The sequence below is a fragment of the Meleagris gallopavo genome, chromosome 22, assembly GCF_000146605.3.
Source record: "Meleagris gallopavo isolate NT-WF06-2002-E0010 breed Aviagen turkey brand Nicholas breeding stock chromosome 22, Turkey_5.1, whole genome shotgun sequence".
NCBI classification, from domain to species: Eukaryota; Metazoa; Chordata; class Aves; order Galliformes; family Phasianidae; genus Meleagris; species Meleagris gallopavo.
This window is the reverse complement of record NC_015032.2, coordinates 6,527,559-6,543,047: the sequence shown is the minus strand read 5'-3', so window position 1 is coordinate 6,543,047 and position 15,489 is coordinate 6,527,559. Positions and strand designations below refer to the sequence as shown.

Below are 15,489 nucleotides of genomic sequence, written 5' to 3'. Positions count from 1 at the left end.
TGATGCTAGGCTACGTTCCAGGCTCTGAACTGATGTTGAAGAGGAAATAGCACTACTCCAATACTGAGCTATTTTTCACTCCTCCCTTCACAGATTAGCACACCCACTTAAAATGTAGGCAGCTTCTGCTGTTATTTATAGTGGCAAAATAAAGCCAATGATAGCTTGAACCCTGCCACAACACTTAGTTTTGCGCAGTGGTACAACTCTTCCCTACAAGAGCTGCCAGGTACCAGAGATCCACCAACCCTCAGAGTTTGAGAGTTTAACCTGCTCAGCTAGTAGTTTCATCTTTGCCATGAGCTGCACTAGAATTCCCTTCTCCTGAAAACAAAGATGAAGAATACTGCCCTCTCACGTGGCCTAGGGGTGAGACTCCAGTCCTGTTTGGTATCCAGAGAGGAGCACAGGCTCTAAGTCTCCATAGATGCTATTTAAGAGACAGGTACTAAAGTTCTCCATCAAGTTCAGATGAAGAATTACTCCCACTTACACAACTTCACCTATCTGGTCCTTATCCTCCGTTGTCTTGCAGTCAGGAATCTGGAGATCCCACAGCGTCTTCTGTATTTCAGAAGGAAATTAATGGGCGGTAAGAATTTGCTTCTCCCACTTATGCTTGTGTAGGATGAAAACTCATATCTATGCCTGGCTCCCCTCCAATACTCCAGGATCCCACTCCCACCAGTAGGACATTATACTGGAATCAGATACTCAGACCTTCATAAGACAAGCCTTTTATTCAGTTAAACAGAACAGAAAATTTTAAAAACATCTTCCCTGCATGCTTACAAGTCTGTTACTACATGATAGAGTACTTTAATTTAAAAACTGGTTTAGCCAGCAAACAGAAGCCCTAAAAAAAAAAGTTTCCTTTGAAAAAAGTTCTCTTGCAAAAGACTAGTCCCTAACAGCCAGTGAAGAGGCTTCACAAGAAAGATTCAGATCATCCTGTGAACAAGAGCATTGGAGAGTCTCTCAACATCTGTCCAAAGGATAATGAGCTGAGACCAAAGAGGTTGGAGAAGCAGAACAGGGTTAAGTAGATTTGAGTACTGTTAAAAATAGTTTTTCCAATTGTTGAAAATTTAACAGAAAAAAAAAACAATTCAACCTCAGAAGAGCTAGATTCTCCTTTCTACTTCCCCCTCTCAACCCTTTTTACTGAGTATCCTAGATAGGACAGAATGCATTTGGTATAAAAATATTCCAACTTTACCCACGCTTCTGAAGGAATCCATCAGTCCTAGCAGGATATTCTCTAAACTCCTAAATGAAGAGAACCAGACAGACAGCTGAAAACAGCTATTGATTTCAGTGCAGAAAAGGATTTGTTTGAGAACTCACATATTTGGAGGATTACCTCCAGCAAAAACCTCACTTTGAAGGAAAAAAAAAACCTGGCATTTTTTTTCTGGAGCAGTCCTACAGCAAGATCAGAGCTAATCAGCAGCTCTTACTGGAAGCACTGCACAGAAAGGAGTTTTAGGCCAAGCTATCCTGCAAACAAGACTGCTCCAGTAACAAACTGTTTCTCTGCTGGCATAGGAGTGTATTTTAGACACTTATTTTTCCTTTTTGCACATTGTGGTTCAGGACATGAAGGTCCTCACACTTCCTCGGATGACTGCTCTGCAGATAGGACACAGTCTCAAGTTGAGGGCACATTCTCCACAAGCTACCAGATGGCCACAGGGAACAAATACAACAGACACATCCCTGTCCATGCACACTTTGCACATCCTCTCTTCTTGCAAGCGTCGGAGCTGTTCTTCTGTGCTCAATGGAGACTCCTCTTCACAAAAGAAAAAAGAAACCCAAAGTATTAATACTGTAATGGCTCCAAAGAGCAGGTCATTTCGTTAAGAAGTCAAAGCAACTGTTCATTTTTTCCCCAGAGTGACAGCAGAAGTACTTTTCTCAAACAGATTTCACTTAAGCATTGTTAGCTACAGCTGTTATGATCTCCAGCTTATCTACTTAAAACTTGGCATACCTGCACATTGTGGACTGAGCAGGGACAGATGTCAGTATCATTGTACTTCAATACATATCCCTGATTAAAGAAAACCCAAACTGTTTTAAAGATAAGCCTGCATCACAAAGGAGCTCTAAATCCTGAGTAAGGTCTCTACATTCTGCCACAGTCCAGGCTACTGCACATTCCTTTTCAAGACTAAGAAAAAAATACAACCATCATGATACTGTTGCTACAAAAGCTGTCCTGATTATGCCTGCACGTAATTTCCCCACCACAGTCACCTTTTTGTTGCACAGGTTGCATTCCTCCTCTTGAACTTGATGTTTCAGTCTCTCCCTGAACCGCATCTGTTTAACCAGGAAAGAAGACATTAAACATATTCCTTTCCACCCTCTTAAGACAATGCTGCTTAAAGAGTAGAAATATCCTCACTTCACTCAAGCAGTCTTTACAGAACTGTCAACCTTACGCACTCAGCCTGGTGAAACTGATGCTCCCTGGTGCTTATGTCAGTACGTCCTCATAAGGAGGTTAACACGTGCCTATCATCTTCTCAAAGCTTTCCTTCCCTCCCCTCCCAGAGGGTGGTGAGGCACTGGAACAGATTGCCCAAGGAGATTGTGGATGCCCCATCCCTAGAGGCATTCAAGGCCAGGCTGGATGCGGCTCTGGGTGCCTGGCCTGGTGGTTGGTGACCTGCACACAGCAGGGGTTGGATCTGGATGATCATCGCGGTCCTTTTCAACCCAGACCATTCTGTGATGATTCTATGGTTCTATCAGACAAGAGCCATCAGCTGATTGGCTCCTGCTCCTTTGCTACTATTTAATCACTCTCTCAGCCTAGTGGAAGTCATTTTTGCCTTGCTAAATGTAGCAGACTAATATGGAGACAGTAGCTTTAGAAAGCAGGCTTGCTACTGAAGAAAGGCTACAGGGAAAGGTCTTCAAATAAACTTCGCTTATCAGACTCCATACAACAGACACCACAAAATAGACATAGATAAACAGAGTAGAATATGTATTACTCAAACCAAAGTGCAGCTATTTCTAATGAAGTCATTGATGCAATCTTAAATAGACTTAAACTATGTACCTGTCCTAAAAGCCTTGCTTTGGGCAGCTGCCCATCTCAGCTGCACCTAGGGATGGTAATTTGTGCACAAGCCCCACATAATGCACACCTGCTACTGCAGTTAAGGGCTGCAGAAAGCATCAAAGATGTCTACACCACAACCTACTGGAGACATTTCCTGTATCTGCATCAGTTACTCCAGTAATAACAGACTCTTCAGGTTTCTTTAAAGTACCTCACTCTTCAGCCTCTCAAAGAAAGGCAGCCTTTGGTATATATCTACTCTTAATTCCAGCGTAGGAAGAGAGAAAGCAGACCCACAAAGCATTCACAACAGTGCTCAAGATGAAGTGAATAACAGGCTGAACATCCACCAAGAATGTGGGTGGGCAAATCAATCAGGCATACCTCTGTTTTCCTTTGCACTGCTGCTCTCTTCCCATTCTGGCCGAAGCAGATCAGAAATCAGTTCAGACTCAGAAAGGTAGAAAGTCCCAGTCAATATGTATTTATTCTCTACCAGGCTAGCAACCCAGGCAGGGTTAAAGCCCATCTCCAAGACATTCTGTGCTACGGAAAATTGATCCAGAGAAGGAAGAGTCTGCAACTTCCAGTTCCTTAAAAGATCTGTAAAGTAGTAAACAGACTCTTCACAAAAAAGTATGCTACTCTCTGAAGTCATTACATAAAATGGCATTAATTTCAAAAGATTCAGGTTATCTATATAGATGAGCAACATCAAGATTTACAGTTTCCACTTCCAATCATACCTCAAAACAGCCAAGACAAAAGCAATTTCATAAGAACCAGGAGAGTAACTGTTTCATTCTCCAGCATCAGTGAGGAAAGCCTCCCATTTTTTGGCTCCAGCCCAACAGCCAAAAATCTCACAACTGTTTTGATGAAGATCAAGTAGAATCTCTCAATTTACCTCTTCTGCCTCAGTCTAGCTGAAACATTCATCAGTAAATACTGAAATGCAAAACTCTGCTGGCGGTTCATTCAAAGGCTTAAATCTTTAAGCTCACCTATCAGACAGGATCTTCAAGAGAATGAGAAAAATCAGTTTTCCAGTTACAGGAGCTAAGTTTAACCTATTTAAGTTTCCAGTAGCATATGAGGATAGATCCCCAAGACTAACGCTTTCATCAACACTAGGGACCTTCTAGCTATTCTCTGGCCTGCTTAAAATGCTGCAGTCTAAAAGATTCAGGCAGAAACATCACAGAACAGACAAGTAGAAGATGGGACAAACAAATCATTATCCAGACTAGCTAAATACAACTGGTCTTAAACAGGCTAGGAGATCTCACAAGAACAAGTACTTCTTGTGCTAGAGACCATTTCCCAAGAATAAGGGAGAATAGCTTCTAAAAATATCAGAACATTAAACACCAACTCTGAACACACAAGCAAGAGTGGGGTAGAAGAAGAGATACAACACTTAAACAAAACAGCACTAACCTTGGTAAGCAGAGGACCCTTGTCCCATCTGATCCCTGGAATCTCTCTGAAAATGCCACAAGAGAAACGTGCTCAGAACTTCCCAACAACAAACTCTCATTCACTACACACAAAATATTTATGACTCACTGGAGGTGGAGTGCTGGCAAAGGACTCTTGAACACTGCTAACAAATTCTCTCCCCATTGATCGCAACAAAAATTCACACCTATAAGCAGAAAGATTTCAATATATTAGTACAGAACCTCTAAGAGTAGGTAAGAAGGTAGTAGGGTTAAGCTTAGAAGCAAGCAGTGCCATCAGACTGAGCCATTACCAGCACACCTGTGACTCTCAGCTGGTAGTACTTCTGCCTTACAAAACAGAAAAGTAACTGAGTGGAATGCACATGTGTCTTTTGGTCTTGCTACAAGAGACATTTGTAAGCCAAGACATTTACCTTGGATACCATTTGGCATGTTCCCTCCAAGGGTCATCTCCAAATGCCCAGTTCCTCATACCTCCATCACAGTAGAAACACCTCACCACATCACCTTGGCCTGTAAAGGACATTATAAGATAATTTACCATGGATACAACCTAAGCTCTCCTAGCTCTAAGCAGAACCTGGAGAGACTCAGAACAAATCACAGGCTACAGAACAGAGGAGCACATGACAGCTTATCAGCATCACACAAGTTGTTTAGAGGCACAAAGACGACAGAACTCCCACAGCTGCAGCTAGCTGATTCCAGAACCGGGTCACAAGATAACAAGCAGCATGCATGGGAGCACCACAGTTAGCTCGTGCACCAACCATCCAGCCCCCCCTTGCCAGGATTTAGAGCATAGTGTTCATAGGTATGATTACAGCTATTTCCTTACCATGATCTGCCATAAATCAATAGCTGGTATAGTCAGCATACATTGCTTCTGGGTTATAGGCATAAAAATTTGACACAGGACATTCCCAAGCTATCCCACCCTGCTACCGTGCTTCACCTCACCATCCAAGAGGTGGAATTAAAGCCAAGCACAGTTAAGAACTGTCTACCAGTGCCCTATCTGAAGGGGGATGAAAATTTCAGTGAAGTCTGCCAGTAAGTGTGGGTTACAGACATGATCTTCCAAACACACTTGTGTTGGGAGAACTATTTGAGTGTTCATTTCCAGAGTTCTCCAGCTCAAGTAACAGCAGGGGAGTGCCAGAACAGACTGCTTCCTAATGATCCCTAAAGTGAGCCTCTCTGCTGAGCTCTTACTCAGCTGCTCCACAAGTGACCCAGTCCAACAGAAGTGGGATTTCAGCTCCAGACACTGCTTTATAGTTTGTTCTGTGCTCCTGGCCAAGCTGTTCTGTTCTTTATGCTTCACAACTTAAAAGACAAAAGCAGTAGATCAGATGTAATGCCTACATTGCTCTTCTGTTAGAGACACGCGTGCTGCTTCACCTCCACTGCTGCACCCTGAGCAAATAGGTGCAGATTCTTAGTATTTAACTGGATTTACAGCAAGGTTACAGTTTCAGTGAAAGTCCTGCAGAAGCTGACTTAAGAAGCCAGCCACTTCCTCTAGCTGGACAGAAAGATCAGATCAGTTAGCCTTTCCAATGGGCATGTTGCTGTGCCACATCTCAAATTCACCACGTTTAAGACTACCCTTCCCTTTCATCTTTACCAAGTAGTTAAAGAAAGGCAATACAGTTTTACTTCAGCAATGAGGGCATGAGACATTTGGGATATACAGTCCCTCCCCACACAAGGAGGTGTTTCAGTAATAGACTTGGAAGTGTCTATAGACTAACGTGCAAATATGAAACCAATAGGTTCCTTTACCATATGGAAGAAGGGATGTTTCTAACAGAAGTATCACTTTATTAGACAGCAAAAAGGATTCCCCACCCCCACTCACAGTATTGAATTACAGTCAATCATAAAAGTACTGTAAAGATTTTTTTCCAACTTCTGGGTCCAGAAAACAGTACTTACTCAGACTTGCTTCCTGGCCAGCATAGCCCACTCTAGGAGAAACAACTGAGGATGTATACTTACATGCATATAAGAAATATTGCATATTTTGGTCAAAATTATTATTTTTTTTAGTTGGTAATATGAGTCCTTATGGCAACAAACCACAGTGACAGCCAGATTTGCCATCTTACAAATCTTATTCAAGTTTGTATTTTTTATTTTTGAGAAGGCTGGAATGCAAGACAGAGCTTAGGAAGCACAGCATACCAAGAAGTGCATTGGGTTCTTCTAATAGCACAGGTAACGAGTAGGTTTGATGAATCTTTAAGCACACTCTCATTCTGGTAAAACTGGTTTAAAACTTTCTGCTTTTCCATTCCTGCTAGTGAGAAAAGACTGAGTAGTGGACTCATCAGCATCCAAACCAGATATCAGCACAGAAGTGAATTCTGCCCAAGTGTAAGACAGACAGCACACACAGAAGGATGTGGTTTATAACTATGCCAGATGCGCTTGCAAGTATTTGCACAAGCAAGAACATTAATACAGTGACATCTTCAAAAGCTAACTTGAAGAAGAGTTTTCAAAGTAGTGCTTGAGTTAGGAAAAAAGCTGCAAATTCAGTAAGCTTTCTTTGATGTCTAGGTAGCTAGAAGCTGGTATAAGAATATAAGCTGATTTTTATATATTCATGTCATCAGAACAGAGCCAGAAGAGATTGATCACCTAAAGGTTAGGTATTTCAGCATGAAGTCATAAGCAGCACCTAAAACAGCAACACCAACAACCATTTGAAGTTACTAAGGGATACTGAATCTGAACCAAGGTAGTAGTTGAAAGTACCCTTACAACACATTTGCCTTTATGAAGATAGAGTGTAAGAGCAAAACAAATACACCTGATCCTACTTTACAAGGGACCACATTTACTCTATCAGAGTCTTCAAACACATTTTTCTGTGACACATTTTTCTCTGTTGACCTACAGTGTCAGTGTAACATTCACACTACACTGTTAAGTGATCTCAATACTGTTTAAAGTATTGACTTCATTACTTGCATTCCTGAGCAGTCCAGCTAAACAGAACTTGCAGGAGGTAAGCTTAGCTCCTCTCCCTTTCTAGCTCTTGTTAAGAAGTGACCATTCTTCCAACATTTGGTATAGTAAATTAAAATTCAGCTGTGGATTCCCCATACAGGAATTTTATAGATGTAGTTTCACAGCATTACAGACAGGAAGAAAAAAAAAAAGAGACTTCACTGGGTGTTCCTACCTGTGTAGAAGAATCCTGCTCTAGCCAGTTGCTCAGGACGCATCTCAGTATACTGCGGCCAGTTCTGAAACGTTGATAGTCTCATCTCCTCTGTTACCATTTCTGGGTATTCTGGTTGGTTGGGCAGGGCTGTCTCCTCACTGTCTATCCTCTGCAAGAGGCTGAGGAACTGCCCATCTACGCTGTCAAACACTCCCTGAAGAGGAACCTGTTGGTTCCAAACAGCTCCATGATAAATGAATTTACAGAAAGGGAAGAACTTCAGGTGCTCCACTATTGGGCAATCACCAGGCTCCCAGTCTTTCAGGATGCCGCCGCAGCTGAAGCACTGAACTTGATCTCCTGGACCCACAAAGAAAAAGCCAGCCTTGGCCAAATCCCAGGCAGACACTGGTGAGCTCCGTGGCCACTGTGAGAAAGTCCTCAGCCTCCTTGCTTCGTCCCTCATGCTGGAATTGAACAGCTGGCAGCAAGCAGTCCCGAGATGAGTCCCTTCTGCTGGTGCTGTGTCTGCCATGTCCTCGTTCTGAAAGAGAATGAGAATCCAGAGCAGTCAGCTGGATTCCTGGTGTCAGGCTGAACTCACCCCGTGTTATTTGTTCTACATCCCCACAGCTCATCCCCATGCGTATTCTGGAATGCTCGTGGCCTTTATACAGCTGAGCTTGTTTCAGAATTGCAGCTCAGTCAGAGGTCTGGTGCTTCTGGACTTTGCTGCTCAAGTTCTGCTGAATCCTCACTAGTGAGTCTGAAGGGAAGAGACTCGCACTTTCTGATCCCCTCAGCCAGTTTACAGGAGGGATGCCTGCAGCAACAAATAGTGGAGGGGAGGGCAAAACCTACACTGCTCCTTGCTGAGCCAATCCAGCTTTCAGACTGCATGTTAAATCCCCAGTCATTTTGTCCAGACTTTAACATTAAAAGGCTGCAGCCCACCCCAGAAAACAATAAAAACACAACAACCCTTTCAGAGGGAACCACATAAAGCCAAGAACAGCCACACTCAAGCAGGGATCCTCTCAATATCCAATTAACAGCTAAGTGCTGCGGGATATCAGTAGATTTCTAATAGCCTTATGGGAATTAAACATTATACATAGAAATCTCTATTATAGACTACCCTGCAGGAAGCAATCCAAAATAATTAAGTCCAGTTTCTAAAGGGAAGGGTCAATCAAGGAAAGGTAAGACATTAAACTTCTTGCACAGAAGTGACACAGGCAGAATAAGAAGCTACTAAATGCCAAGTCTTCCAAGCCCCCATCCTTCCAGAGGTAACAGTTCTTCCCTACGCAGTTAAGCTAAGACAACTCAGCTACTGCTTCTAATACTGTCTACATGGACAGCAAATACCCTTCCAAAGGTAATACAGTTACACAGCCAAGAATCAGGACCAATTTAACTAATACTTAAAGGAATCCCCTTGGAGTGAAGTCACTACAAATATGACTAAATGATAGATACAATTTATTGTTATTTTTTTGAATTAGGTGTCCTGAAAATCCTTTCACTAGCCAACCCAGTAAGTCAGATCCTCCCAAGGAAAAGCAGACTTCTGGTTGTCATAAATAAGCATTTAAGCATACAGAGCCAGTGCACCACACATGCAGATTAGAAAAAATACACTTACACACCCAAAGAAATCCACCATTTCAAAGCTGACATACAAACCAAGAGTTTGAATTGCTAGCTAACTACTGCAACACACTTTGAGTACACTATAAAAAACATTTACACAAAGCACATCATTATAGCAGCTTACTCTGCAGCAAGCATAGTCATATAAGACATAAGAGGCACTGAGGCCACCAGCATCTCTGAAGGATTATTCTTCTGAAAATGCACTGCACTACATTTAAGGGAAGAAAACTTACAGGACATTTTAGTTGCCAGACCTGTAGGGAAACTTAATCAATCCATTTTTCATAGGTATTGCACAGTGAGATTTTGAAGGCCAAAAGGATGCTTACTCAGCTCCACACCTCTCAACAGGAACAAGCAAGGAAAACTGATTTCTAATGAACTTTCTTTTCTTCTATAACCATAATCATGGAAGAAAATTGTAAGGAAAATGGCTCTACATACTTGTTTAGAAACTGTTTTTGTTTAATATATTGTAGCATTTACTGAGAACTATGCTGCTAATATCGAGAAAAATCCATAGGAAGACAAACCAAGAAGCTGCATTAGCACCAACACACAGCAGAATTCACTAGCTAAGCAGTTTACAAGCACACAGTTTTTCAACCTGCACAGCAGATTCTGGTCTCAAAACACAGAGAAGTGACAGAGACTCAATCATTAGCTGCAGTTCCACAGCTGGAGAGTTGCTCTCATCATGGGCCCAGGCCAAATGAGAATTTAAGTTTTCAGAAGACGAAAAGCATTATTTTCCACATAGAAGATAACCACGAATTATTATAGGCTACTTCCACTTTCTAAGAGTACATTACAAGTGCTGTAGGAAGCCTCAAAACAGAACTACAAAAACAAAAAGATGGAGTTACTACACCGTAACACTTCACAGGAGAAATAAGTTTTTTTATTTTTTTTTTAAAAGCACAACTAGGGATGAAGGAAAAGTATTTTGGTACAGAGAACGTTTTGTGGTTCAGAAACATTTGATTCTTTGCAAAGCACAGAGATAACTAACAACAGAGTTCTCTAAACTGAAACTTGAAGTAGCTGTAACACAAGTAAGAGAGAACACTCTCCTACTAAACCCTGCTTATCTTCACTCCATAGCCTACTTCTCAAGCAACATCACAGTTAATAGAAACTGTGCCTAACAAAAGCAGTAGAAAAGTTATTAAACAACAAAAGGGCTTTGCTTACCTGAAGCAAACAACGAATCACGACCAGTAACAGCCTCTCCCAACCCCACGAGCCTCAAGCTTCTACTCTTCTCAGCAGCATACAAGCCTTCCACAAAAGCAACAAACACCCTTACGAGATGTAAGTGACCTCACCTGCCACTGAGGCCATTTTAAACGCTTCATTTTCCCCTGATTGGTTGGTTTTGTTTTCAATTCACTAAGTGGCCGATTTGCATCTCTGTAAGTGTGAGCCACCAGGGAAAGATATGGAATTAATTTCAAGTTTCTTGTGGAAGGAAATTGTTTGAGTCCCTTAGCAACATCTCAGTCTTGTGGTGTGGTTAAAACCCGAAGAAACAGAATGCACCTCAGCACTTGTGAAGACATACAGCTGAGTCACTGAACATCCAGACAAATAGCAGTAACAGCAGTGTGCACCGGGCACTGCTTAACGACTCCTCAGTGGGATGGATCTATTGCACACTTCAAGTACAAACACATTCAGTGTGCTCCCAATTTTGCAGGTGTTAAATCCACTTTCTAATAATAAGCAATTAAATACTTGCTTGAAGGCTTGAAAGACTCTGTGCTTCAGTTTTCTTGTCCCTAAAATAAGGACCAGTATGTTTCCTAGCTCAGAAACGTGGTCTAAGGATTAAGCAGTGTGATGCTGATGTCTATCAAAACCCCTTTGGAATCTGGCAATGTAATGCAGCCTTTAAATAGAAAAATATTACCTCCATGGCAAATGTACAGAACAGCTTTCCAGAAGCCACAGGAAAACGGAGGGATTTTACTGTCTGCTGAATCAGGTCCAAATATCACTTGTGCAACAAGGTATTAAGAGGGAGTTGCTTTCAAACCAGAGCAGGTGACACTATTCTATACCATGACAGAAAAGCACAATTTTTCCTAAATTGATAACATTTTGTGCAACTACGCTTTTTTTCTTTAATTTCTATTGATACAAAAACGGAGACAAACATAACCACATTCTAAAAGGAGGTTGTTTGTAAGTTCTGACGTACATCAAATATTTCAGAGTACGTCACAGAAGGGCATGACAGCAGTTCCTTGGAAAGGTGATAGCCCTGAGCACTAGCAGTAATGCTCTGACCATAATGGCATTACTTTATCTTTTTTACCTTGCTCTCACACAAGCATGTTTTGCACCTTAAAATTTCCAAGAAAATGTACTATGAAATGAACAGATAATATCAACAAGGATTTACTGAGGGATGCTTGATTACTTTGCCTTTACTTTGGGAATTAACACCAACTCTTGTTACCATCACATCTCTACAATTGGAAATCTTTCTATTCCTTTGCATTCCTGTAGTCATCATTCAGAATAAAGAATTTTAAGGTCAGTTTTGAAAGGTGCAATTACTTGGAAATGTGTTTATCTCCATGGCTTTTGTGCCTGAGAAGATGCATGCAGTTTATTCTGAAGAAGGCATTTGGGAAAGCATAATTTGCCCATTAGCAAAAGATTGGGCACAGGTTTCTTATGCTGGTGAAAAATGATACATTGAGATTTTTGTTTTAAGAAAAAAGATCCAGATGTCCTTTTCTTACAGGGGAGCTTTAGCAAACATTTTAATTTAAAAAGTTGAAACTTTTCACAATTAAGTACACGTTTATGAAAATCCCTTGAGCAGTAGGGGGCAGTACTTATATACAAAATTTACAGAACTGTGACATGTGGAACTGGTTCTTTTTAATTTGTCTGCAATGAATTTATATATAATTGCACATTCTCATCTGCTCCACATCTCCTGTTCTTGAAGAATATATTGCAAAAACGTGAAGTACAGAATGTACAAATCCCTCTTACAGAGGTTGTGTGAGGGCTCTATTAATGGGTAGTTGCAAATCACCTGTCCATTGATAAGAATCATTAGCTGTTCTCAGGAAGAATTTTACAAGCTATGACCTGGTCTTCTACTGCTTCTAACCAACTTTCTTCCAAACGTGACCTCGGGAAATGTTGGGAACGTGGGAGGCTCCTCAGTCTGCCTATTTCATGGCCATGCCTATGAAGCACGATAGTAGTCTTAAGGCAGATGTCAGGGAAGCTGTCACAGAAGGCTCAAAAAATCTGACTGTGGCACATGGAAGGTAGTTCTGGAGCACTGCAGTGTTGTGGTAGAGGTGCACTGGGTTGCCTAGCCTTTGCAACTACTTTGCTTCTAGGGAAAGCCCCTGGGGTGATGGTGACTGGAGATACGGTTCCATGTTTGCTTTGCTTCCAGGGCAAATCTCTCAAAATACATCACAGATATTCTTCACTTCCATTTAAAAAGTGGTGAAGTTGAACACGCGGAAGCTGAGTAACCTGTCAAGTTTGTGAGGTGCCTTGGGCAGTGTCAAGAATGAGCTTTTCTTTTTCTGTATTGCCATTTCCCTATCCACCAAGCCTCTTAGGGAGGGAAAAACAATATTAAATTTCAGAAGAACTGGAAGGCAGCTCCTAAAACAATTTTAAAAATTGGACTGATTCTGGCAGTGATTATTAGCTGTGGGTCTTGTTGTTGTTCTTACTGTTAATATACCATTCTTTTAACATCGTACAATCTTCAAGACAGGTTTGAGGTTAGATTTCTGTGGGGAGACGCTCAGGTTTTGGAGAGAGCATTTCACCAACAAAGGAAAGCTCAGAAGTACTTCTACTGAGGTCACTGCAGCAGAAGAAAATAAAGAGACAAGTCTGCTGAAGAGAGAAATAAAAAAATAAGCCAGCATGCTGAAGGATAGATTTGGAGGTTTTATTTTAGCACACCAAAATTTTGAAAGCAAATAGCATATTCAAAAATGTGTTTTATGCAACTAATATTTATCTTTTTCAGCAATTTGAGTATATTTTTAGTTCTTTTTCAGAGGATTAAGGTGTCCTAATGAACTTTTGAGCTTGTCTTAAGCCAAGGAGTGCAATGAACTACAGAAAAAACAAATGTTGGAAAGAGAAAATATCAGCTAGGATTGACAGCATCACCACCATGCCTCTGTATGAGGAAAGTGGTAAATTTTACATTGCTGAGCTCATTTCAAGGATTACTGGAAACACATGCTAGGCAGTGACTGGAAACTCTCTAAGAAGAAATGAACGTAAACACAGTTATAATATATTTGCTCTTATCAGGCTGATTTGGAAATAAAGTAATCAGTAAATGCAAGGGTTAAAGTATAGCTGGGGACAGCAAGACAAATGTTCTTAAAGTTACCAGGAAGTAGCAACAACTCACGTTTTCCTAATGCAAAAGTAAAAAATAAATCCCACAAACATGGATTTGGACATACACATATGTTTATACATATGTTTGACATACAGTGTCTTTTAACCTAAAAAAAACCAAGTATAGCCTAACAGCTTTAGTTTGCTGTACCTTAGGATGTTGAAGCAAATACAGTATTCACATACTGCTGCCTACATACATTCATGGCATTCATGGCTAAGATGATTCATAGTCATACAGTTTCTATATCAAGACCAGTGAATACATACAGTCACATACACTTCAAAGCAGTGCCCAGAAGCATCCAGGACTATCCTTTCCTTCTTTCTTTCTGACAGATGTTCCACTCTCATGCCATGCTGTTTGCTTTTTCACACTTGTTACTGAAGCAATGTCCCTAGATGGCCTTTCTGGCACATGCAGGGATTCTTGGGAGCAGATTTACCTATTTTACACATTATACACATATTGAGAATCTAATTTTGATCGATTTTTTTCTCTCAAATGTGCTTATATTGTATGTATCTGCTAACTGTAAGTGGTACATTCATGTCATGAAATCTACACAAGAAGCATGTTTAAAGGCAACAGAGACTTACCAAACTGAATCTCTGCAGGTATTTTGACACTTTCAAGAAAAAACACACACACAAAAACAGGCTTCTGGACAAATTAAGGACATCCCCATCCCCCAAACAGACTTCAGGCACCTGTAAGATGTGAAAAGATAGTTTCAGTATCACTGTTAATCAGTTAACATTGTTACAAGTCCGTTTATTGCAGCAGTTTCCAAGGTCAGACATCACATTCTACAAATCTCCAACAGTAAATAAGATCCACTGTTGCATAGGAGTGTTGGGAAGCAATTTTTTTTGCCATTGGAATTCAAATAGATATAAAATATTATCATACAAGCTTCAGAACGATACTAAATCACCTAAGAAACTGCAGGACCCTGGGGAAGGCATGAACTGCCATTTTGTTGTGTGCAGCACCTATTAATTTTATCCTGCCCAAAGGATTCTAAGCAGGATTCTGATCGTTATCACGAAGTTCCAGCAGTTCTGGTCATTGCATATTCTCCCATTTAGTAAAACTAAGCCACTAGAAATAATAGAAGGGTTACTGCTTTTATTTCTCTCTATTTCTTGCTCAGGAAATGCCAGGCTCCCCTAAAAACTACAAAGATACGCCTTTGGCACTGCGGGGTCACAGAGCAGCAGGCTTCTCCAGCACCGCTCCGTGTCCTCAGGCTCCCCCAGAAGGGTGCAGGGATGGAGACCAACAAACCACTTCTCAGCCCTCTGAAACCAGCATCAACCACGCTGATGGGACCGAGAGTTCACCTCCATTCTGCCGAGCAACAGCTGGAGGGAAAATAAGATGACTTAACCCGACAAAAAGCCACGGCAGAGCGCGGGCAGGCAGCAGTCGTGCTGGCGCGATGCTCCATAGGCGCCCTGCGGCAGCGGCTGCTTGCACAGAAGGCTGCACTCCCGGGGCGCAGCTCTTCGCTGCCTTTTCCTCTCGCATCTCACATCGGTGCCAGCCCTTCGGCTAGCCAGAGCCAGGAGCCGACGTCTGACCGCCCACTGAGACCCTCCCAGCCCCCAGAAAGGGGGAATAGGGGGAATAGCGAGGAAGCTGGGCGCCAACCCACCCGCTCCGCCCCTCAGCCCGCCGCACCGCCCCACGC

The 15,489-nt window shown here is 41.7% G+C and overlaps 1 protein-coding gene across 3 annotated transcripts; it reads right to left on the bottom strand.

Moving 5' to 3' along the window:
- Window positions 1-721: 721 nt before the first annotated feature.
- Window positions 722-15,451, bottom strand: BIRC7 (baculoviral IAP repeat containing 7). 3 transcript variants are annotated; one of them, XM_010722407.2, is made up of 9 exons: window positions 15,187-15,451; window positions 14,393-14,503; window positions 7,742-8,267; window positions 4,959-5,058; window positions 4,649-4,727; window positions 4,520-4,565; window positions 3,464-3,682; window positions 2,263-2,328; window positions 722-1,795 (listed from the first exon to the last, which is right to left on the bottom strand). In XM_010722407.2, exons 1-9 carry the CDS (start codon window positions 15,244-15,246, stop codon window positions 1,593-1,595), a joined length of 1,410 nt encoding a protein of 469 aa, XP_010720709.1. In that variant the 5' UTR covers window positions 15,247-15,451; the 3' UTR covers window positions 722-1,592. The 3 variants fall into 3 exon arrangements, with proteins under 3 accessions (XP_010720709.1, XP_019477770.1, XP_010720710.1); XM_019622225.1 differs by lacking the exon at window positions 3,464-3,682; XM_010722408.3 differs by lacking the exons at window positions 14,393-14,503; window positions 15,187-15,451 and adding an exon at window positions 10,577-10,905.
- Between the last annotated feature and the right edge of the window lie 38 nt (window positions 15,452-15,489).

Coding starts and splice junctions, on each gene's coding strand:
- BIRC7 (XM_010722407.2), bottom strand. CDS start 15,246: ATGGAGCATCGCGCCAGCACGACTGCTGCCTGCCCGCGCTCTGCCGTG. Junction 5,059..7,741: donor AGCAGGATTCTTCTACACAG/GTAGGAACACCC, acceptor TGTCCTTTACAG/GCCAAGGTGATGTGGTGAGG. Junction 2,329..3,463: donor CAGTGCAAAGGAAAACAGAG/GTATGCCTGATT, acceptor CTGGTTAAACAG/ATGCGGTTCAGGGAGAGACT.